Raw genomic sequence first — 26,800 nt, 5'->3', positions numbered from 1 at the left:
TGGCAGTATTAGGCAACTTCTCAGTATAGCGTTTGTAATATCCAAGCCTATATTTTATTCAGAATAATATTCACGGCAGTATTTGTGCGGAATATGAATGGACATTCTCGTGATATTAATAAAAAGGACTTCATCGTTAATAAAATAATAAATAATTATTGTCCACGACATAATTTAATATCTTGCAAAAAATTATATCTCAGACAATACTCAAAAGATAATGAAAATCTCAATCTTCTGTTATCTAGGATTTCAAGATAACACAAAACGTGCTGCCATTCTTTGAACTCTTGCCATGTACTCCGTCAGCCCCATCTGGTAGGGATCCCACACCGCGCAGCAGTATTCTAAAAGTGGACGGACAAGCGTAGTATAGGCAGTCTCCTTAGTAGGTATGTTATATTTTCTAAGCATTCTGCCAATAAAACGCAGTCTTTGGTTAGCCTTCCCCACAGCATTTTCTATGAGTTCCTTCCAATTAAAGTTGTTCGTAATTGTAATACCTAGGTATTTAGTTGGATTTATGGCTTTTAAATTAGACTGATTTATCGTGTAATCAAAGTTTAACGAGTTCCTTTTAGCACTCATGTTGATGACCTCACACTTTTCGTTATTTGGGGTCAACTGCCACTTTTCGCACCATTCAGATATCTTTTCTAAATCGTTTTGCAGTTTGTTTTGATCTTCTGATGACTTTATTAGGCGATAAACGACAGCGTCATCTGCAAACAGAGGACTGATGACCTCAGATGTTAAGTCCCATAGTGCTTAGAGCCATCTGCAGACAACCGAAGTCGGCTGCTCAGATAGTCTTCAAAATCGTTCACACAGATAAGGAATAGCAAAGGGCCTATAACACTACCTTGGGAATCGCCAGAAATCACTTCTGTTTTACTCGATGACTTTCCGTCAGTTACTACGAATTGTGACCTCTCTGACAGGAAATCACAAATCCAGTCACATAACTGAGACGATATTCCATAATCATGCAACTTCACTACAAGCCGCTTGTGTGGTACAGTGTAAAAAGCCCTCCGCAAATACAGAAATACGGAGTCGATCTAAAATCCCTTGTCAATAGCACTCAACACTTCATGTGAATAAACAGCTTGTTGTGTTTCACAGGAACGTTGCTCTCTAAACCCATGTTAACTGTGTGTTAATAGGCCGTTTTCTTCGAGGTAATTCATAATGTTCGAATACAATGTATGTTCCAAAATCCTGCTGCATATCGACATTAACGATATGGGCCTGTAATTTATTGAATTAATCCTACTATCTTTCTTGAATAGTGGTGTGACCTGTGCAACTTTCCAGTCTTTGGTTACCGATCTTTCGTCGAGCGAACGGTTGTATATGATTGTTAAGTATGGAGCTAATGCATCAGCATACTCCGAAAGGAACCTAATTGGTATATAGTCTGGAGAAGAAGACTTGCTTTTATTTAGTGATTTAAGTTGCTTGACTACTCGGAGGATATTTACTTCTACGTTACACATGTCGGCAGCTGTTTTTCAGCATTTTCAAATGTTAATGCATATAGTAAAAGTACAAAAAGATTTAATATATATTATTTGTTAGTAGTAAAACAGTGACTAAAGGAGAATCGACAAGTGATTGTCTTATGGTAGCTACCATGTTAGAGAAATATTGCAGGGGCAGTTTTAAATTGATTTTCTATACAGACATAAATGTTGTTGGTCATAATTGTGATAATAATTGTGTATTGGTGGCCCAGAACCCACTCTGAGGTGATAGATTCCAGTTAGACTGTGATAATCTTTAAAAATAATGAACTCTTACGAATGCAAACAGCACCTTACATGATATAAATTCTTATATGTTGATGTATGGGAGCCTCGTTATTTCGTAACAACTTTTATGAAGTATTTTGACAGGCAAAAACATATTACCGTCGGGTGCATGTGGTATTGTGTGACAAAACTGTTCATTTTTCTTAAAGAAAAGTGTTGCCAACTCGAATAAAAGTAGCGTTAGATTCAATATACGATCTATCACTAGTAAAGAGACTATCATGCAACAGCCCTGAAAGTCAGTACAAATCATTAATCTTGCCTAGTTCAAATTAATTATCATACATTTAGCTTGTTTGCTGGTTATACATGATTACTTTTGTGGAGGAACTTAATGCCATTTACACTGCTTGAGAGACAGCATTGTTACACGTTCCCAGGAGAAAATTTCTTTAACAAAATAACGATCATTAGCTGGGAAAAGCACTGATTAAATAAAACCACATGTTACATTGTAACCTCCCAGCAATAAAATTTAATGACAATGACAATATATGAGAAATAGCAATCTGAGCCAGATGTAAGCTCCCCACAAAAATGAAAGACAATTCAATGATAATGAAATCTCAGTGACAATGAAAACGCAAATAGACCGAAATGTCGATCTTAGGCCCTGTGCAATAATTAAACCCAAATTCTTACCTCAGTAAAACTGCATCTGCTCTTATTTTCGCCATAGCTTGGAGGAAATGCATAGCAAATATTCTTTCAATTTAAGTAAATATTTTCTTTAAGGAAATGCATGGGAAATATTCTTTCAATTACATGATTCTTTTGTTAAAAATGCTTGGTTTGAAAACAAAATTATTATTGGGGCATTTCTTGGACAAATTAATTACAATAAACATACATTACATTATCTGATGTGCGCAATGCAGCTTCATTACCTTAATTAACAATATACCTCGTCCTGAATCATGACCAGAGACCCATGTCGACGCCCGCCGACTCCTCACACACAACAACGATCGACTACTACTGCCGACTTGCAACTCGCCACTCAGAACTCGCAACTGTACCAGACTACTACTGCCGACAGAATGCCACTCGCAACCGAACTCTCGCGCGGTCAAGCGCAGACTAGCAACGATAAATAACTCTCTGGTCAGAGATTCTGTCATGCCTCGCCATCGCTGTTACAGAATACATATGGAACGTACGTGTCTCAACATTAATAATAAGTAACACATAATCAAACCACGATATGGAACGACACATTGGCGTTCAGCGTGGGTCCACAATCCACAATATTTATTGTAATTGTTCACAGGTTTAGTGTGCCATAATAAGATATTAACACGAATGTTATTTGCTTTTTACGTATGAATCAGACACGAGAGAGATTTCTGTATGCATATATATGGCATCTGAAGTGTTGCAAGCGGTAGCTCGGAGCAACGGAGTTGTGCTACCTGCCGACAACCGCAGCTAAGTTGGAAGCAGTCAGTCATGATAAACTGTTCCAAACTTCCGCACACGCACGCAGTTTGCATTGGCTGCTTGCACAGAGACGTTTCATTACATACAGGCTATACCCATGCCGAATTGCCAGTATCCATGTGGTGTGCGTACTGTAAGACCTTCAATACACCCACCATCAGATTATTTGACTTGTCGCTCTAAGGAAGTAGGCGAGTGTCAGCAATATGTCTCGTGGTCTTAGCGTGGCGTGTTTATCTTCTGCCGTTAGGTCAGACGACAGAAATGCCACTTGCACGCTTAGAGTAGCAGACTGACGTGACCAACTTTAAACAGAACTTGATTAATTTTCACACACATTTATTAAAATAATAACAATTATAAAAATTATTTAACTTGGTTCTGGATGCTATTTACAATTGACAATCTGAAGTTCCTTTGGTATTAGTACGTTACTGTTATTCTCACATATATCTCTGATACTTGAAAAAAGTGTATATACATTTATCTTCATTGCTATGCACAGGAATATGGTAATCTTATTAGGCGCAGACTGAAACTTGACCAGAGACTGGTACAGACAAATTTAGAACTCGTACAGACTGGTACCGACTAATGCAGTCTGGTACAGACTGGTGCAGACAAATGCAGACTGACTAATCGGAGGTCTGTTCACTTGTTATAATACCTCACGCGTTCATGTATCACTGCACGAGTGTGATCTGCGAGGAGAAAAGGTTCTACATTAACAGCAATCTCATTGTCTGCGGTTACATACTACTACACGGATTGGCGGAAGCAGAATTTGGTCCTTCTCTATGGCAGCGCCATCTCGTAGTGCGGAGACGGATAAGCGTTGCGCCTACGCTGTTGTGCTTAGCGGGGCGCGCTCTAGTGGGGAAGTTGTGTATGCGCTGACTACGTGGAACTATGTACACAACAATCCTTTGGAAATGATAGAGTTACATGCACGTTCCTATTAATGGAAAACTTATCAATACCGATGTTACTGGGCCTTGAGTTTTAACGAGACAGAGAGGCTATAATAGATCACGCTCGGGGACATGTGTACTTAAGTACCGCCAGCGACCAATAACGTTGAAGCTGAATCGGGAGTTCGGTACAAGCCTTCCACTGACAAGAGGAGTAGACGTATCTGTCGGCAAACAAAAACTGTATGATCACCCACAGAAGTGTCGTACTAACTGAAAAAAGGATGCACCCAATACTGTGCAACAATAGAGGAGAAGATGAAAGAGGCCTCTTGTATTGAATCTTCACTGGCTACACAATTAATAAAATTGCTGTCCAGATACACTGAAGTATTATAGATCGACCAGGTATCACAAAAGATTATGTTTATGATATGAACGTCTATCCCCGTAAGATCTATTGTAGAGCTTCATACTCGGTCCCCTGGACAAAGAAAAATGAAGTAATAAAGGAAATCCGAAAATGCTGAACTGGGGAATTATTGACACATCAAACTCACCATATAGTAGCCCCTTGCAGGCGATAACCAAAGCACGAGACATCAACAAAATTATTGTGCCAGTGCGAGGAGGCCTGAAAACCTTTATGAGCAAGTTCAGAAGTTCTTCGGCAAGAAATATTTGACTTCACTTGATTTACATTCTTTGTTTTGGCTGATCCTATTATCTAAGGAATCTAGACAATATACTGCTTTTGTGTTTGGGGGCCGAAGATACGAATTCTGTGTTCTTCCCTTTGGCTTGAATATTATTAGTGCTGGTGTATTCATAGCAGCCTTAGATAATTTACTAGGACCTCTACTGTTAGATCAGGTCACAGCATATGTGTATCACCTTTTGCTAGCGACACACTCTTGGGAAGAACACCTTCAATTAATGCAGAATGTGCTAGACAAGATCCTAGCAAGGGGCGTAACGGTAAATAAAATAAAAAATCCAAGTTCACTTGACAAGAAATAAAATTCTGAGGTCAGATAATATCGACTCAAGGGATAAGATCAGATCGAAGCAAAATGGAGGCAGTTGCGAATTTTCCGTACCCACGGACGAAAGAACAACTCAAAAGTTTCATTGGGTTAGCATCCTTTTTTCGAAGATTTCTGACGACTCAGCAGTTTAAAAGCGAAGCGTTACTGCGCCATTTAAGAAAAATGCACAACGGTGTTGTACATCGAAGTGCAGGGAAGACTTTGACAATCTCAAGGAGGTATTAATGCACCGATTCTCTACCACCCAGATATGTCAAAGGATATCTGGACTGCATCAGACGCCTTAAATTATGGAATAGGGGCATGCCTGTTTCAAACTGAATTGATAGATGATAAACTGGAAGTCAAAATGATCGGATTTGCCAGTAGAATACTAACCAAATGTGAACGCTCCTACACAGTGACCGAACTTGAGGCACTCGCTGCTGTATTTGCATTTAAAAAATTCCGGTACTATGTATATGGGAAGCATTTTAACGTCCTGTGTGATCATCAGGCTTTGAGCTTCATGTTAACTTGCACGTTACTGGACGGACGTTTAGCTCGGTGGACTCTAGCCCTGCAACGATCTGACTTTGAAATCAGGCTTGTTCATGGACCTGATAAGGTAGTTGACGACACATTATCCAGGCTATCGCAAGGTTTACCAGAGTTTGCAGCCTTAGTTGAAAACTCCACAGAATATAAGATCTTGCCGGTAAAGGACAAATTTTATAGAAAAAGGTATCTAGCGATGTGGAAAAAACTGAAGCAATGTCAAGAAAGTAATCCGATGTGGATGAACATCAAAGACATATTGCGTCAGCCAAGTGACAGTGCTTTCCACCAATATTACAAGTTCAGCAACGATATTCTGTTTTACAAATTAGACAATCCTAATAGTAATTGGCGAGTGTGTATTCCATCAGACCAGCTTGAAGACCTAATCTGGTTAACACTTAGAGCATGGGGGCATTTCGACATTATTAAATGCACAATGAAGATTAATCAGTATTGTTACTATCCGAATTCCATAAAAAAAATGCAAGCACTTATATAATAATATGTAAGATATGCCGAAAAGTGAAACCGAGCAATATATGCAGGGACACTGAAATACATCCCATTATTGCACGACAACAGCGAGGTATCGCAGCTATCGACATTGCGGGACCCCTACCAACTGCTAGAGGGGGGCTGAAATATATCCTAGTAGTGTATGATTTGTTTATTAAATATATAAAAATGTATCCATTCCGAACGTCAACTGCCAGCAGTATTGGGAAAAGGATGTAATATTTCTGGCTTAGTCAGCCATCATATTAGGCTCCAAGAAGCTGTTCCCAGAGCAGTGGAGATGCAATAAGTATATAGATGACGAAATGTGGTGTGAGGTACCTGTGACAGATGTTAGATTGGGTACCATTCCCGTGAGAAAGACCGCTTGCATAATGCTACTGCTGTGTGATTGGCTGCTGTGTTTGGAGCAAGAGCGCCAAAACGTTAAAGTATAGTTATTATTATTAGTTAAACTACTCATAGGAATTACTTCACTTTTTAATATAAATATCTCTCAACAGCTGACTATCAATCAGTCATTTTAGAATTGTTAAAACCAATTTACATCAAAAATAAAAGACTGATGAAATTGCAGACGAAGCACTTCGGAAGCATTCGGGTCACGCCTTTTCTGGTGGTGCGCGAAATGTTTCGGACTGTTCGTCACTCTGGTTTAGGCAATCGAGATGAACAGACATGTTGTCTGTCATAGGATGTGTTTCCAATTTTTCTTTAAGTTCCTGTTCGCCACTCTGCATTAGGCAGTCGAGATGTACAGTCATGTTGTCTGTGGCAGGATGTGTTTGCCAGTATTCAGTATTAAAAGACTCACTCCGATAGTCATGAGGCACACACACGTGCCACAAATAGTGTAAACATACATTTTCGTAAACATTGTGTTTGATCATGTACTTTGCTGTATCAGAAGGTGTTGTATTAAAATCATATAGTCTTCTCGTGTGGCTATATTAAAATACGCGAGTAGCATCCCAAAGACCTGCGTGCTGTTTTCTGCACTGGGGACATGAACTTGAAGACAGCAGGTTAGTGAACTATAACACAATCTTCGTATTGCACACAGTGCAGTGGCAACAACTAGGCGCCTCACGTGTACTGCATGCACAGAACAAATGTGCTCAGTGACACGTCATCTGCAGTAATGCAGAGGATAGATGTGGAGGGATCTTATGGAAGAACATAACACCAAACATGTCTTGATTTCACGGTTTTCTCCTAGCAGTAATCCGGTCGAGAGAACTTTTAGAGAGCTAAACCGGTTCATCCGAACTTACGCCCACAATAAGCACACTAAATGGGTAGAATACCTAATTAGCTTTATGGAAATCTACAATAATTTACCGTTGTTATACCGTGTTAGCCAGTGAATGAAAAGAAAACAAAGAAAATGAATGGGCGAATCCCATTCCAAAGATCCAAGAAGAAAAAATAACACATCAGCAGAAACTGAATATGACGTTACAGAATATAAGTTGCCAACTCCGCAAGGCGAAATCTGACAAAAACACTTACTAACAAACAGGAATACTGAATCGATGAATTGGTGTTGCTAAGAACGCATCCCAAGACATCGTTAATCAAGAGGAAGAATAGAAAACGGCATTTATTGCGCGAACGACCCTTTAAAACAGTCTCAATCCCACATGACGGATGTTATGTACTAGAAGATGTCACTACAGGGAACCTAAAAGGACTGTATTGTCATAGCCGGCCATATTGGCCGAGCGGTTCTAGGTGCTACAGTCTGGAGCCGCGCGACCGCTATGGCCGCAGGTTCGAATCCTGCCTCGGGCTTGGATGCTTGTGATGTCCTTAGGTTAGTTAGGTTTAAGTAGTTCTAAGTTCTAGGGGACTGATGACCTCAGAAGTTAAGTCCCATAGTGCTCAGAGCCATTTGAACCATTTGTATTATCATAGAGACATTAAGAAATATTTGCAGCAGGAAACCACCTTTCTGTCTCTGTAAAGAGAATAATATGTCCAGTGCTAATGCGCAGTAACACAAATGTAAATATGTAAACAGTAGTTGCAGTGAAAATGTTAACATAAGTAATCTCATGAATTTATATGTTCTAGTGTATAAGCTCACATGTCAGTAGTTACATTGTAATGTTCATGAAGTATAAATCCCAAAGGGAGAGAATAGCTTTTATTGTGAAAAAAATTTTAATTATTCTGAAAATTTCATTTACTCGATAGAAGTTAGTGTAAATGGTATCTCATTAAATATAATTTTCTTTTCTTTTCTGTGTAGGTAACAGAAATCTCCAATATATATTGTTTTTATTCATGTACGATGTTAAATGAATCATGAATTTTCTATGAACCTCACCCATGTAGTCGCACACTCGTGACGAATGTTAATTGCGTGTGAGTTCGCTTATTTGTCTGTATCTGCATTCGCTCTTTATGGAACATTTTCCTGTTGTGTACCGTTTGGGTACGTTTTCCCTTACGCGGTTATCTTTTCCGTTTGTTCTCATGAGCTTTTCTCTTGTTAGATGAGCCGAACGTGAACATCTGTCCCATAATCTGATAATAATTCTAGCAAGAATGTGAATAAATGAGTATAAATGAACCTAAACAAAATGTGTGTCATCCAATACGGAAATGTACTGGTAACTACACAGTTCAGTGATGATTCTGTGGTCAGAAGAATGTAGAGGATTCTGACAGTCATCTTGTCATATTATTATTTTTTTTTTTTTGACGGTATACGATCTTTATCATGTTATTGCAATATGGGACAATGCGAACATGAACAAAAATCATTACTTTGTAATGTGTTAATTGTATAGAAAATTGTCTGTTGTGTGGCTTATGAAACACTAGCAGCAATTAGGACAGTAAAGCGTGCCTCACAAGAACTATGAAAGTCTAGTGTTTTCTTTTAAGAAAAGTGATGGACGTTAAACATACGAACGCTCATAGAGTGTTAATCTTAGCAGCAACGACATGGACGTTGAAAAACTATTAACAGTATAAAAACTGATACAAAATTTCAGACCTCAAATAAAGCTGTTAAGAGTCATCTACGCGTGTCAAATGTTATGAGACAGACTGTACAGCCAATGTTAATCGCTCGTTATTCAGCATTTACCAATAAACCGCTCTGTAGGCCAATAGCGCTAATGGCTCCGCTCCTTTGTAGCTGATCAAAAAACTTAACATTTATATAGTCGAAAATCACAATGAAATAAAACTCCAAACAAAAGACTCATTTCACTGACACATTAACTCCATTTTTCAAATATTAAATTGGCAGCATAATACACTTTTCTACAGACCTCTCTGTTACGAGACATAAATATAATGCAACGCCTCGCGGAAACGTTTGCATACCGCAAAAAATAAACAGAGCACACGATGGGCACCATGTACATAGCTAATTAACGTTGACAATGGAACACTGCATTCAAATGAACAGTGTTAAGATGCAGGACATCGAAAACAAACTGTATGAATCCGTGCGAATGAAAGTGAACTTGAAACTAAGGCTTCTTCCACAGTATGAATATAAAAATTACCTTGTTACTGACACCTCTTCTCGACGTTTCATGTACACACCTTGTAGAGAGAGACGCGCAAAGAGCGAAGCACGACCTGCTGCAGTAATGATTTCAGACAGCAACAGATCCAGACCAGGGTGCGGCCGACGGCAGCCAACGCTACATTCACGCGGTCGGGGGCGTTCCAGCAGCGGTTTCTGCCTGCTTTCGACCCACCAGCTCGACACGGAGGCGGCTGTGCGGCGTCGTCGAGGAATCGTTATAAGAACTTTTGTTATTTTGAACTACATGAACTTTTAATTTTCATGTTAAACCTCCGTGAAAGACTCTCTTGACCTCTGATACAATTAAACGCAAGCATAAATACTCGTGTTTAAAATATTATCTGTTAAGCGTAGGTAACTGTGTTGTCTTGAAGCCCTTTGGACGGTTTTGTTCCCGGTTTTCCGGATCCAGTGAACCCAGATGGGGAGGAGGGGAAAAGTTAATCCGGGAAGTCTCTGCCGCATTTGCCACGATTTTACAGTTTCTGAAGTCATTTACACAATCACAACAACAATAATTCTGTAATGAGTTACTCAATGTTATATCTGAACATCTGCAAGATGAGAACAGTGTGTTAATCAAGTAAAAGTGAATCATAAGCAACGTAGATATGGTGATCTGATAAAAAAAATTAAATCCATAAACTAGTTTTTTCTTTCCTCAGCCCAAGGGGCAATGTAATATCCACGCCTATATTTTATTCAGAATAATATTCACGACAGTATTGTGTGTGAAATGTGAACGAAGATTCTCGTGATATTAATTAAAAGGACTTCGTCGTTAATAAAATAACAAATAATTATTGTCAATGACATAATTTAATATTTTGTAAAAATTATATCTCAGACAATACCCATGGAAGAAGATAACGAAAATCTCAATCTTTTGTTATCTATGATTCTTCTAGAATAATCCTTCTTCTTCTTCGAACTGTTCTACTGATAGGATGTGATTGATGTCTCGTAACACAGAGGTATTTACAAAACTGTATTATGTTGCTAATTTAATATTTGAAAAATAGAGTTTATGTGTTACCGAAATGAATCTACTTTGTTTGGAGTTTTATGTCATTGTGATTATCGACCTATACATATGTTAAGTTTTTTGGTCAGCTACAAAGGAGCGGAGCCACTAGAGCTATTGATCTCCAGCGCGGTTTATTGGTAAATGCTGAATAATAAGCGATTAACATTGAGAAATATTTTCAATTGTTAATGCATGTAGTGAAGGTATTATGAAATGAAAAAATACATTTGTGTTGTGTGCATGTGGTAATGTGTGACAAAACTGTTCATTTTTCTTAAAGAAAAGTGTTTCCACCTCGAATAACAGTAGCATTAAATTCAATTAACGATCTGCAACTAGTAAAGGGACTATTATGCAGCAGCACTGAAAATGACTAAAACCATTAATCTTGCTTAATTTACTTATCATACATTTAGCTTGCTTGTTGGTTATAGATGATTACTTTTGTGCATGATTTACGCTACTTGACAGACAATATCGCTTCACGTTCCGACGTGGATATTCCTTTAACAAAATAACGGTCATTAGCCGGGAACAGCAGTGATTAAATAAATCCTTATGTTACATTAATAATAAGAAACTAGTTTTATTGTAATCTTGCAGAAATCGTACAACATTCAATCAAGCCACGATACAGCACGCCACACGTTGCACTGATTCAACTGGGAAGGGTGACAAAAGAACGTTGTATTTTCTCCTGAGGGAAGCTGGGCCGCATCTGTTAAAACGGTCCATGGTATCTTAGATGGCTACCGGCTCTAGGACGATGTTAACGTTCGAGCCAGTCACACATGGGTCCTATCGGATAAAGATTAGTGGATCATGTCGACCACAGATCTACCTTGTCATGAGGGAGACGGTTCACAGAGGCGGTGCCGTATTTGGACAAGCACTGTCCTCTCGAAAAATGGCACCAGAGTACTGACGCATGAGATACAATGTATGAGGACACAGGATATGCGTGACGCAGCACTGGGCAATCAAAGTTCGCTCAGGCACCATCAGCCGTGGGGTGAAATCATACCAGATGGCTTACATTCCCGTGACTACAGGAATGACACCGCTGAGCCTCTAGAAAACATCGGAAGAACGTGCCCTCTCCCCAGGCCTCCTACTCGCTCTCCGACGACGGCCATCCGGAGAGTGCGGGATAATCTCCGAACACAATGCGACACCATCCAGCGGAAGCCCACTATTCCCTGTGAAGGTGCCAATCCCGAAGCAATCGTTTGTGTCCTTGGGTCAACGGCAACCTACGGATGGCACACTATTTCGCTAGCCCAGTTGCTGTCAGTCTGTGATCAGACGTGTAGAATGGGACAGTACACGGCGGCTATGTGTCCCTGACAGTGACCATTCGGCTCCTGACGCTGCTCGCGCTCCTTTATACACTACAAGGTCTGTAACAAAATAAAATGCGAGCCACAGTAATGAACTATAACAGAGAGCTGTAATATCTACCGACGCGACGGCGTCAACATGTACGAAGTTGCACTGACATATGGCCGCTCTTCTCGGTGCTGCATTACTCGTACTTTTGTCAGACTGCCTACTTTTAATGCTTCCCGTAATCGGCTTTGTGGAGGTTCCCTTCCTTAATAAAAAAAAAGGGGGATGGAATTTATTTAATAGTTAATGAAATTTCTCAGATTCCGAGCGCTAAAATTCAATATCAATGAAAATTATAATAAGTTGTCGCTGCTGAACCACCGTTGTAGGTAGTACAACAAAATGCCCCATAGCAAATTTGTTAGCGAGTGTAAGCTTCACTACTGGAGCCCGGGAATCCGCATCCGAGTGTCTTCAGTAATGTTCGACGCTCGAGACACCGCTAATCGCTAGAGAACACTAAAAGGAAAGACAGAGAGTAAATAACTGTCGCAGCTTTGCCTAGCAATTTAAAAAACCGTGCACTGCACTTAACTGATTTAAAATAAAATATCGTCGCTTTCACTAAAGTTTTTTGCAAAGAAAATTATGGATGACGTGGAACAAAACAGAATATATTTTCTTAATAACGTTATTGGCGTTGAACCTGGCAGTATATAACTGCCTAATTGTCTTTAAAAATAATAAAGATAACTGCAGTAGCTACAGTCCGGTAAAACTATAATAAACACGTCAGTCTAGGACGAGTACAGTGCACAGACTGATTAGTTGTTTGTTTTCTGCGATACCCCGGGAAGGCGGCCTATGGATTTGGTCCCTCTCAGACTACGGTACCGTGCCTAGACTGCATTCACAAGTCTTCCACATACTCGAAGCTGTATGGCAGCTCGGTGATCCTCAGCTTAAAGTAACTTTTCCATTCCCATACCATTAATGAATGAAATATTCCCCGTTTGTCGCCATGCTCTGATTAACCACTAACAGTTTTAAATTTGTACTTTCCTGCCCTTATGTCTCAGTTTAACATTACAGCAGAAAATGGAAAAACATATGCAACTGGACCGTTACAATGTTTAGCATTACGGTGCAGTTATGGTGCAGTCGGAACGTTGTTGAAGAATACTGTTCATTAATACACCTACCTATGTTTCTAGAGAAATGGAAATTATTATATAACCATGACTCGCAAAATTCTTTCACAGTCATTTAGTCTTTACCTTCGACATACTAACCATTATAAATTGACGCCACAGACTGTTTTGTGTGTGCTCGGAGCAATAATCGCCCAAGAACTTTTGTCTACATTCACCGAAAGTCATTGCTTCAGTGCTGTGGCCAATCCACCATCATTTAGCATCTCCTGCTAAACCACCAATCACAATGTTTATTTTTTCCTGGTCTGTAAGATTTTCAGGAAATAACCTTTCGTGCCGGCCGAAGTGGCCGTGCGGTTAAAGGCGCTGCGGTCTGGAACCGCAAGGCCGCTACGGTCGCAGGTTCGAATCCTGCCTCGGGCATGGATGTTTGTGTTGTCCTTAGGTTAGTTAGGTTTAACTAGTTCTAAGTTCTAGGGGACTAATGACCTCAGCAGTTGAGTCCCATAGTGCTCAGAGCCATTTTTTTAACCTTTCGTAGTTGTTTATAAAGTTCACAGGGGATAATCCACAATGTTGGGTTCAATTTATCTTCGCCCTTAAGTAGCTTGTCATTTGCTGTTCCATCTACCCATCTACAACGTAAGTACTGTTACAGTTTATCTTTCTGTATTACGAACTCCGTTATACTGGATATATAACTACTACACTTCTCTTCGCAATGTTCTACTCTTTCATCTAGAATTTTCTCAGCCTCTTGATCAGTTATTGTCAGCTGAGACATCTGTTCTTCATTTGCTTTATAATTACCTTATTTACCTGCAAAAATTTTCCCTCAACCTTCGATTCCAACATACGTTTATGGAATGTCATTTGTAAATGAAATAATATTATCTTCACGTTACTCAAAACTTACTGATGACAAGTTCGTCTTTTTAGCAAAACTTATTTGCACACTTTCACGTTAATTATTACCATAAAGATAGTAAGAATATTTAAATCGTTAAATTTGACTGGAAAAATCTGATTCAGTACTTGATTAAAATTTCACTTCAGCAGTTTTGCTACGTAAAAAATACAGTACCTTTACTTCCACTTTAAAAGTTACTCCACTACGATTACGTTCAGACATTTATTCCAAAATGAAAATTAGAGCTTGTAGATACGAAATAAAGCACTTCACATGTTTTTATAACAGGTTTATTCGGAATAATGAAACACCAGGAAAGGACCCTACGAAGTTGAACGATTAGCAGTAAAATAACAAGAAGAACCAAATTTCATGTTTAACACAATGATTATTCAAAAAAGATAATTTTAAATTAATGGTTCATGCTTATAAAATTCTAGTTATATAGTTCGTAACCTATTAGCTGTAGGCATTGGGTGTCGCGGGTAGTAATGGCAACTACACTACCCATGGTATGGCGTACAAGTTTCTTGGAGCATGGACTAATTAGTTCTTTTTGGCGTCGTTTTAACGTCCATAACATAGCCCAACAATATGCACGAAAGCAGTGATGATTCAGCAGTCCTCATCCGAGGCTATTGAACCACAATTTCCAGGCCAGGCACCGCCTGCCCCGTCCGAGAGTTGGCTCTTCCACTGATGCCTACAGACCTGTTTGCTAGCTGCACACTTAGCGCGCCAGAAACCCAAGCAACGTTCTGCCCTTCCTACAGCAACTTCCCTACAGTATAAAAGCACTCCATCCTATACTAACACACATCCTATGCATTGTCCGTAAGCCGGCCGAAGTGGCCGTGCGGTTAAAGGCGCTGCAGTCTGTAACCGCAAGACCGCTACGGTCGCAGGTTCGAATCCTGCCTCGGGCATGGATGTTTGTGATGTCCTTAGGTTAGTTAGGTTTAACTAGTTCTAAGTTCTAGGGGACTAATGACCTCAGCAGTTGAGTCCCATAGTGCTCAGATCCATTTGAACCATTTGAACCATTGTCCCTAAACGTGTACCATTTTGTACAAATAACAACTTGGACAAATATATACAGTTACAGACACGAACTTTCTCATTTCATTAACCCATGACAAAACACTAATAGTAACTTAGACATTTCACATATTTCTTTACATAAGTAGCAAAGATACATTAGCAAAGTACTCTAACATCCCATATATATTGCTTTCCATATAGTATCTGCATATCACAGGTACATTATAACAAATTTTAAAGGCAAGATACTTTATAAATTAGATAACTGACTGAATAGTTGTGTTATCCGTTTATGTTACTTTTATCGTTGTGTCTCATCCTTTTCGACATTTTCCAAGAGTTTCTACAATGTCTAAATTCTTACATGCCTCTAACACGTCTTCTTTCCTCATTTCCAATGTCAATTTTAATGTAGGGGTTTCCCTACATGAAAACAAAAAAAAAGTTGCTTTTAAAATTAGGAAAGGCGTTAGTGCGATGTAAGAGTTACGGTACATACGCACATTCCCCATTTCGAATGCCCTCTCATAAGCTTATATTTAAAGGTTACTCGCTGTAACTGTCCTGCACAAACAGTAGGCTTTACGAAGACTCCGATTAACATAGCCCTAGCATCACTAATGCTGACAGCGTGCAAGCGGATATTTAACACCAACAGTCTGTGTTATCTGAGAACGGATATTCGTCACAACTGGCACAATTCGTCAGCTGAACGTGAAAGAGGATGAGGCATTGCAGACAACAAACTGCCCACCGCGTATTGGAAATGTTTCTGGGTAAATAGAGTATGAAGAAAAAATAAAGTGAGAAAAAAGAAAGTGCTAATCGTCCGTCCTCCATCAAAAATTCGGTATTCTGAGATCTGTAGAAAACGATTTAGCTTTCACCACGGCGGGCGGTTGCAGCAGCTTGCAGGATTGCAGCAAAAGTGCGTGAGCTCAAGCAACGCGTGTGAAGACGCTGCAAGAGAGGCGTTGCGCATCACGGCATGGTTTGCCTTTAAAATAGCGAGAGCGTACGCTCCTTCAAGAGCAAAAATGTACATTGCTTCTTCCTATGCACAACTCGCGAAAAGACCACGAACAGAACATTTCAGAGATTCGACTCCAGGTTCAAGCTTACCATCGATCGCTCTTCCTGCGGACTACGCCGAAAGAGGCTTGCGGTGTGTAGAAGCAGATGTAAATGTAGATGAAATGAGATCTGTGTACACCACACATGTACCAGAGAGGTCTTAAACAGCGGAGTTAAAAGCATTTTTGGCACCATATACCTTCAAGATGGCCAGAGGGCTTTCGGGCGAGAAAGAATGGCAGCACATTACAGACTTCCGGCAGTTCGCCCGAAATGTGATGGAACACAATGCAGGCACCTGAATCGAAAGTACAGACTTTTATGCACGTCTGTAAAATCAGAGTAGCTTGCCGGGTAACATTCAGTAGGGTGCTGCTCCTCATAGTCGACTGCTATACGCCTCTATCCTCTCAGGTATGGCGCTCTCCGTCAAGACGGCTCTGCTGATACCGCGTCCGTTGTGTTACGAGGGTTCTGGTGACAACGTACACTAAGCCCCGAGTGCCCACAGCGGCACCTGATTTTAGTCACGTACGCTAATATCAGAGTCCATTGCATTCTGTTGACTCGTGCCCCCAGGAGAAGTGCGTACACCAATTCAGTGCCCTGTCCTCGTGCGCTGCCACCTTGACTCATGCGTCGGCTGTAGGGTTGGTCCATATGTTGCAGGATCGTCTCCCAACATTGCACAGCCTGCAAATTAGACTCTGGAGCGATGGGGGGAGTCCGACGTCCATGCATGACACCGGCCGGAAACATGACTCAGCCCAGACGAGGTACACGACGTCCATGGAGCAGCCCATACCTGTTTTGTTTCGTACAGTGGTTGCTGAATTTTTGGGGATGCTCGCGTGGTGCTCGCCACATAACTGGGGATCTTCCTGAGCTGACAATCTTTCTTTCCATGGTATGATAATGCGAGCACGGACTAATCTTGAAATGACCCATGGACACATGTGACTGCACCGAGAATGGAGGTTTCCTTTATCCTGTACTAGACAAGTGGCTGTAAATAACGATTTCCTCTTGAAAACAGGATACTGAGAAACACATTTTCGACTGTAAAAACACATGATGTGACAATCATGTGGGGTGCTGCCAAATATTTTAGCTGTTTAACACACAGTGGAAATGTCTAAAGAAAAAGGTGCCACTTGACAACGGCGTGATGGAATTACTTGTTGACTTTTTGTATTTTAGGGCACTTTAAGACAACCAGTGCGTGGACACTGAGAAACAAATATTCTACTGTAAAACCACATGAATACAAATGACCTATAGCACTTCTCACAGCCTGAACAAAATTTTCAAAACCAAATATCAAATGAGTTTACTATCAATGTTGCCTTATGGCATTGAAACACATTGTACAGGATGGCTCGGTTAGGAGCGGGTGGCAATGGGCGTAATTAAATCATCAGGACAATATTCAGACAAAAGCCATTTATTGGCGAAAGCATGTTAAAAAGCCAGGCCTAGAGAGGGGAGGGTGAGCCAGAGTGTAGAGTTTGGCGAAACATAGTTCGCGAAGCTAACGAAAATTGGTGTCTGCCAATCGGGCAAGTTCGAACGGCATGCCGGCTGCGAAACTAAGTTCACAGTGCTGCAGCACCGGGAGAAGCGGAAGATCTTCACTGCTACAGGGCGCGCGTCCAAGAGAGCGGGCCAGGCGACGGGCGGCCGGGTACATCCAACGCGCCACGCGGCTTCTTCCGCCCTCATCGGTCGGGATCGAGAAACCCGCGGCTGGAACTTTCCAGGGCATGGCTTGGTCAGCGACGCCTGTGTGGCGTTACACCAGGGAGGCGCGTGATCGAGGTAGTCTTCCTTGGTGCTGACTTGCTGCTACCAGACCGTGGGACAGAAAAGTTACAGGCGCCCGACGCTGCCGGCTGAGTCTTAGCTGTAACGAGAAAAATAAAATTACCTTTTGAAAACGGATAAAAAGTAAAATCCACAACTATCGGGCTACTATCTGGCTCATCCTTACCACATATTGTAAAACTTTTCACAAACTGAGGCATACCCAACAGCCAATGGGCAGACGTTGAAAACAACAAGGAGTAATAGGAAATTAAGCAAATATAATATGAGTCAGAATGAAGTGGCAGGCACAATTATGACTGATCTGAAAGTAAAATTCACGTAGGTGGAATGTGCAGACATGCTCATGGAAGACAGACGGAGAGAAAAGTTCTTTGCTGAACTCCAGGTTGTAGGAAGCAGCCGACTCGGAGATCGGGTGGGCGTCTGGCGAGCAACACGAGTAACTCAGTTGCTCAATGAACGTTTCTCGGGTAGGAAGATAGGTAGTATGACACTTCCTGAAACCTCGCGATATATCAACGCTATCACCAGGCTGGAGACCCGAGAAACCCTCACCAGCAGTAGGGTCTATACGCCGGGAAAGCCTACAGTCACATCAATTGCTCAACGTTTGGCTGTGCACTGTCACTGACTGTATAATGCAAAATAAGTTGCTGAAATCATGATACCAGCCTAAAACAAGTATTAATTCATCATTTGTGAATGTTGTTGCTATGGTGACGGGTTGTCACAAATGAATTGGTTTGTTAACAGATGATAAATGAGATGATCAGTGCACGTGTAAAATGTGAGAACTGAAATATATTTACAGTCAAAATGAACAATTATCTTTTGTTATGCAACGTCTTCTTTTCTGTCACTGTGAGTCAGAGTGTAGCTACATTCACACACATTGGTATAACCAGTCTAACAGCTCTGAGGAAATAGATTGGCGTTAGAAATGTAACAGGAAGCACTGTTCAATAGAATCTCTATCTCGTAGCACTGTTCGTTCAGTAGAAACTCTTTCTCGTAGCACTGTTCAAAGATAAAGTTCACTTAGACATGCAAGGACTTGCAGCCTCTAACTGGTTGTGTCTGACTCTTGTTGTCGGCAGACAAAATCTTCTCGTTGCTTGCTGTGGACTAGACGTCAACTGGAACGTAGCCTGGCTCAGAACTGACTTCGTGTCCGTGTGCCGGTCTGTTCCGAGATAAAGAACTGCTGTGAGAGCGTCTTGCTACTTCCGTCGCACTACTCGCTGAAGCCACCAACAGCAATGGACAGCAAACACTTCCGTTAATCCAAGAGCTTAACGTCAGCAATATCGTGCAAAATACGTAATACTTGCGTCGTGGATTTTAGAATCTTAACGTAGTAATGTAACATATGTTCTGCATGGTCGTCTCATCCCCTAAACACTGAGAGAAATGCAATGATAAAATATGATAGCACGAAGTAATGCTTGTTTTGTCAGCGTCCTTCAGACTGTTAAGCCAAATTTATAATTGAATATTGGTTTGAATAGTTTGCTCGTTATAAAATGAAAAAAAAAGACTATTAAGTTTAACACACAACTAAATTAAGTTATTATTGAAGCCTAAATATGCAAATATATATAAACACTTTAATATTGTATAAATTATGAAATACAAACACGATCAACTTTAAAGCATCTACGTCCCCTGTAAAACGTATAGAGATTCAGAGGAAGCCTTGGTGTTTTCAGTCGATTAGTCCTTTTTCTCGTCTTAACGTTTCTGCTCACGATTTTACGTGATGGCCGTTTTAGATTCAAATGTTTGTTTGAGGATCGTGAGGCATGTGTGCCAGTTGGTTAACGTGCCCGACACAACCGATCAGTCGAGCAGAGAACATCAGATTTAAGTAAATTTTGCAACGACGGGTGAATTCTGCGTGTTCAAAATAGTCAAATGTCAGAAGTAACCCATATGTCAGACCTGTAAATTAGTTCGATATGATAGTGTACGTGTCCGCAGCTCGTGGTCGTGCGGTAGTGTTCTCGCTTCCCACGCCCGGGTTCCCGGGTTCGATTCCCGGCGGGGCCGGGAATTTCTCTGCTTCGTGATGACTGGGTGTTGTGTTATGTCCTTAGGTTAGTTAGGTTTAAGTACTTCTAAGTTCTAGGGGACTGATGGCCATAGATGTTAAGTCCCGTAGTGCTCAGAGCCATTTGAACCATTTGATAGTGTACATGGTTCACCGATTCTCCGTCAAATCGCGGTAGACGCTTACAGGGAAGGAATACTGCAAAAGCGTCTACGCAGCAGTGTACTGACTTTCGTGATAGTACCAACTTTATGGCTGTTGATGTAGGTGTCGCTCTTGAAAGTATGTCACTGTGCAAGATGAAGAGTGACAAGATTTCGCTACGTACAACTATTCAGCCCTGACTGAGAATGTCTAAAAATGCTACCAATGGAGCAGGTAAGAACAGTATTCAATGATGTTCGCCACACTCCTGCGCTTGTGATAACAACAATCTTTTTCAGATTGTCATACGAATATGGTATGCCAACTGATGCATGTCTTCTACTCCACACAATTTCATGGAAAACTGAAGTATTGTGATATGGATATAATCTGCCAGAATTGAATTATATCCCTCTTCTTCGATAATTCAGATATCAAACCTTTGGCTGCTGACCATCTCCTCCTCCGATTTCCCAGACTTCTTCGGTCCATCGGATTACAACTATTCAACGAAACCTGACGCATATAATTCTGACGAGATATTCGCTCCATTTTCTTTTGTTGTCCTCAATTTTGTTTCTTGTGTAGGATATATTGAGTCCTCCCTAATGTCACTGTCTCTTATCCATTCAGATCAAGTTTTGTGTAGCGGCTTGAATAAACATATATTATACACTGATGTGACAAAAGACATGGGATACCTTCTAATATCATGTCGAGCCTTTTTATGCCCGGCATAGTGCAGCAACTCGACGTGGCATGGACTCAAAAACTCGTTGGATGTCCCCTGCAGAAATACTGAGCCATGATGCCTCTATACTCGTCCATAATTACGACACTGATGCAGGTGCAGGATTTGGTACACGAACTAACCTCTCTCCATTATATGCCATTAATATTCGATGAGATTCATGCCAGGGTATCCGGATGGCCAAATCATTCGCTCGAGTTGTAAAATGTTCTTCAGACCAGTCGCGAAGAATTGTGGCCTGTTCATATGGCGCATTGTCATCCACAAAAATTCCGTCGTTGTTTGGGTACACGAAGTCCATGAACTGCTGCAAATGGTCTCCAAGTAGCGGAACGTAGTCATTTACAATCAATGATTGGTTCAATAGGACCAGAGGGCTCAGTTCATTCCATGTAAACACAGCCCACACCATTATGGAACCACCACCAGTTTGTACAGCGCCTTGTTGACAGCTTGGGTCCGTGGCTTCGCAGGTTCTGCGCCACTCTCGAACCCCACCACAGCTCTTACCAAATGAAATCGGGGCTTACCTGATCAGGCCACGGTTCTCCAGTCGTCTAGGGTCCAGTCGATATGGACACAGCTCCAGGAGAGGAGTGGCAGACGATGTCGTGCTGTTAGCGAAAGCACTCGCGACAGTCGTATGCTAACAAGGCGCAATAACGCCCAGTTTCGCCGCAATGTCCTAACGAATACGTTCGTCGTACGTCTCACATTCATTTCTGCGGTTATTTCACGCAGTGTTGCTTGATTGTTAGCAGTGACAACTCCACGTAAACGTCGCTGCTCTCTATCGTTAAGTGAACACCGTCGACCTCGGCGTTGCCCGTGATGGGAACTAATACCTGAAATGTGGTAATCCGTGCACAGTCTTGACACGTGGATCTCGCAATATTAAATTCCCTAACGATTGCTTAAATCGAATGTCCGATGCGTCTTACTCTATGTGCCATTCCGCGTTCAAAGTATGTTAATTCAAATCGTGTTGCCGTAATCACGTTGGAAACCTTTTCCCATGAATCACCTGGATACAAATGACAGCTCCGCCTTTTGTACTTTGTGTATGCGTTACTACAACCGTCTGTATATGTGCGTGCCGCTATCTCACGACTTTTGTCACCTCAGTGCATATAACATGTTCCATATTTTTACTTCAGACTGACGTCAACGATACAGGACTATAACTATGAGGGAAAGACTGCACTGGTTCCCAGTGGCTGAGTAGCCTTCGTTGCTCCAGCGATCTTTCAACTATTGCCTGTTTTACTTGCTTTTCCATTCCACCATTCAGCCAGGGAGCGTTTTTCGCACAGGAAGGCACCAGTATAGACCAATTTCATTCAACATTGCTTACGACGATTACAATTGTCAACGAGTACAGGCGTGTGTCAACCTCGGTGCCTTTGGTCGCTGTATATAGGAATGCACAGCGTGTGCTCTACAAGTACATTTTATATCGTATACGATGTTTCATTTATTGTACCCGTTTTTTAGGTGTCATGTGTTTTATTTATTTCAACAAATTTGACATCTTCGATCGTCGCGATATAAGTGTAGCACAGTGCGATTCAATGGCAAACATATGACTGTTTGTCATAAGTTTGTCACTGAATCGCACGACTGAGAAAAAATAGTCTGCCAGGAACAGCACAATACGTCCAATGTTTCTTTACAATCCGACGATTATTTAAGTTAATGGCAAGAAGATTTAATTAACAAAACCATTGTTTGCATATTGTACATATTACAGATGTGAAGCATGTAAGATTGACAATTAAACGTTCAAGAATGAAGTTAAACGGAAAAACCAACTAGAGACTGCTGGTTTATTGGGTCAACACCGAAAGATATATTACAGTTGACATATGAGGAATGAATGACAAGAACAACACTGATATCAAACACAGGATAATCGATTAACTTCGTAAATATAACATTAATGAAAAAGGCCTTCATTTATGACTTTCTCTTTGCGCGTCTTAGAACGAGCACTGTGTACAGTCCTCACAGTCTGTTTCATATATAGCTGTGAGATATTTCACACAGACTTGTTATTTCCCAGGAGCGTAGCTGCCTGCTTCGAAACTGGCAAGTCAATGGGGCATCCATTCACATCAATCAGTTCTCGGTAACGTGAACGTTTCTACGTCTTTCTAACAACAGAGTTTTTATCGCTTAATTTAGAATAGTTTCTTTCTGCATTGTCTGCGTGTAGTACCATTTGTAACGACTTGGTAATACATTCATTCATGCAACGCATTTTTACTTACGTTTTCCACCTAAGAGGGCTACTTCGTGGAAAAAATTATCACGAAAACAGAAATTGTCCAGCAGAAAGACAGTTTACTACCATGGGCTACATTGGATTTTTAATGAAGCAAACGAGGATGGCACCTCATTACTGACGTTATCGGCCACCATCGGAATATAAGGCAAAGGAACGAGTGACCTCGCTCTGAGCAGAGATGATCTTGTACGTCTAGTTAGATAAACCGGAAGTAAGAAGGCAAATAATTCGATCAGGAAGGACGACAATTGAACTGAATTGTATTTACGCTAGACGGAAATAAGATCGGGATGTTAATTAAATTATTTCGCATATAAATGGAACTCAATCACCACCAATTCATCTTATTTTGCAAACACGGCACATGATGCATAAAAAGAATATCGCTGTTGATAGAATAAAGTGAAGGTATGCTGCACGAATGCAAGAGTATGTGGCAAGAAAGAAATTCTGAAAGCAAATTAGGGAATATTACAGTTCATCCAAAAAATGGTTACTTCCCGAAAACAGAAGATGTGGGCTCATTTCGTGAAGAATGTGAATAAACCGGCAATGTCAATTTGAAGCACCATCACAAAAAATATTGCACCATGTGAATGAGATACTCCATACTTTAAAAGGGATGGAATGTCCCAGAAATATTTTCCTCTTCGTGTGAAAATCACTGCAGGCTGGAACACACCCTCTCGTCTAACCAGGGGATTGGCTAAGACGCGCTCACACGTCTGGTACGTGACGCTAGTTGTGGCTGCCAGGTGGCGGCGCGCCGTTCAGAGGTAGGGCGTCTCCCTCTCGACGGTGACCATGAATGCGGCAGCCTGGCGGTAGCGCAGGTGGAGCGCGACGAACATGGCACCCAACAGCATGCAGACGCAGCCGCACGTGACGTAGGCTGCCCCCAGGAACTGGTTGCCCGCGCCCACCGCCGTCGTCGACGTCACGATGAACACCTTGCTGCCGCTGAACGACGCCACCTGCACACAGGCGGAGCGGCGCTCGTGAGGGAGCGACAGGCAGCACTACTTGCCGGCGTTACCGAGCGAGTTGCCGCAGTGGCTAGCACACTGGACTCGCATTCGGGAGGACGACGGTTCAGTCCCGCATCCGGCCATCCTGATTTACATTTCCTGTGACTTCCCTCAATCGCTTCAGGCAAATGCCGGGATGGTTCCTTTGAAACGGCACAGCCGACTCCTTCCTTACTCCAATGAGATCGGTGACCTCGCAATTTGGTCTCCTCCTCCAAATCAACCCAACCAACTTGCCGGCGTTTCCCTCTGCAATAACGAGTGATCAAGAAGTCAGTATAAATTTGAAAACTTAATAAACCACGGAATAATGTAGAGAGAGACGTAAAAATTGACACACATTCTTGGAATGACATGGGGTTTTATTAGAACAAAAAAAAAACAAAAAAAACAAAGTCCACAAAATGACCGACAGATGGCGCTGAACAGCAACTGCTAACGTGATGGGTGAGAGGTACGCCGATATGTTAGAAAATCGCATCATCCCCAGCCTGGCTGATAAACACCTGCAGGAACGTACGATGTTTATGCAGGATGGCGCTTCACTCCATATTGTTAGACTCGTGAAAGATGTCTTGCGCGCGTCGTTTGGTGATGAGCGTGTGCTGAGCCGCCACTTTCGTCATGCTTGGCCTCCCACATCCCCAGACCTTAGTCGGTGCGATTACCGGCTTTGGGGTTACCTGAAGTCGCAGGTATATCGTGATCGACCGACATCTCTAGGGATGCTGAAAGACAACATCCGACGCCAGTGTCTCACCATAACTCCGGACATGCTTTATAGTGCTGTTCACAACATTATTCCTCGACTACAGCTATTGTTGAGGAATGATGGTGGACATATTGAACATTTCCTGTAAAGAACATCATCTTTGCTTTGTCTTACTTTGTTATGCTAATTATTGCTATTCTGATCACATGAAGCGCAATCTGTCCGACATTGTTTGAACTTTTGTATTTTTTGGTTCTAATGAAACCCCATGTCATTCCAAGCATATGTGTCAATTTGTACCTCTCTATCTACATTATTCCGTGATTTATTCAGTTTTCAAATTTATACTGACTCTTTGATCACCCGGTACTTTGACGTAAGGGAAACCCGGGGAGTACTGCACATTCACGCAAATATTGTTACTTCGACACATTCTTTGTCCCACATCGGCAAAGTTCCGGCGCACTTACCGACGGATTTTTCGTCGTTAGCTTGAGGGGTGCACGGAGGCCCGTCCTCTGTCGCCATCTCGTTACTACCCTTCTCCCTCCACCTCCCTCCCACCCCTCTCTCCAGAACGGAAAATGTCTACCACAACTTTTAAACGTGGTGTGTTAATCATGTGGACGTGAGTGGAAGTTTCTAAATGTCTGCGAATCGTGCACGTGCGGTGGGTCTTGGGTACCAGCCTGTTATTCACCTTGTGGAATGTGGGGAACCTCCTGAAAACAATATCTAGGCTCATCGGCTCACCGACCATCGTCCTTAATCCGGTGGGTGGCTTCGTACGTGGGTCAGCGCACCTTATCCTCCCGGAAGCGCCGCCTTAACACGCATGGTTATCCACACGGGTCGTTGTTTTGACTCATTCGTATAATGTACAGTACCGTTCAACCAGAACTATGTTTTGGTAGTTTTGCTACACTACATAAACGACATAACGAATCGTAAGTTTACCAGTAGCATTAATAAGGAAAGGAACATAAATGAATGTGTAAGCGAGGAACCGGGGACTGACTACTTCGCTTTGATTTTTTGTTTGTTTGGCTGCTTGTTTTGGACACAGTTAGAGCACGTCATTCGGTGTTAGTCCATTCTGTATTTTATATCTTCACACAATATAAACTGCATTTTATAAGTCATCAAATGTAAATGATCGCGTAACGTCCGCGCTTTGGTGTAACCAAAGCAATTACCTTTGATGCAGGTGCAGTTTACAAGCGCAAACATGAAAACGTATATAATATTTTTGTTATTTTGTGCTCAATACAACGTTCTTAATCGTGATCGATGGCAAGATTTTCCTGGTATTTGCGATAGATGTGAAAGTTGTATATGGATAACAGAAACATGTTTTATACGCCTTTTATTTTACCCCTTTGTTGAGGAAATGGAGCTTTTTCGCGCTATATGACAAATATATATTTTTTTCCTTATTTTTACTAGACCGTCCCTCTGGTTCATTTAAAAATCAACAATTTACGAATAAAACCTGAATTAAACATTAACAATTTTTATTTTGCTATCAATCCTTATTTTTAAGTAATTGGCAGGAGGATAACTATTTAGAAAAAAAAATGTTCCGAATTTTACTCGGTCCTATATATATCCTCACGCAGTTTCTTGAAGTTTCACCGCCTCCG

At 41.4% G+C, this 26,800-nt stretch overlaps 1 protein-coding gene across 1 annotated transcript in view; it reads right to left on the bottom strand.

Annotated features, from left to right (window-relative positions):
• Positions 1 to 24,187: 24,187 nt before the first annotated feature.
• The window catches only part of LOC126484709 (cell cycle control protein 50A-like), a 238,904-nt gene continuing 236,291 nt past the window's right edge, over positions 24,188 to 26,800 (bottom strand). Inside the window, exon 7 of the mRNA XM_050108305.1 lies at positions 24,188 to 24,391. Within this exon, the coding sequence (XP_049964262.1) occupies positions 24,188 to 24,391 (204 nt within the window). The remainder of the gene's footprint in view (positions 24,392 to 26,800) is intronic.

This window comes from Schistocerca serialis, chromosome 6 (assembly GCF_023864345.2).
Source record: "Schistocerca serialis cubense isolate TAMUIC-IGC-003099 chromosome 6, iqSchSeri2.2, whole genome shotgun sequence".
Classification (NCBI taxonomy): Eukaryota; Metazoa; Arthropoda; class Insecta; order Orthoptera; family Acrididae; genus Schistocerca; species Schistocerca serialis.
Note: the sequence above shows the minus strand (reverse complement) of the source record. Positions and strands in the feature narration are given on the sequence as shown.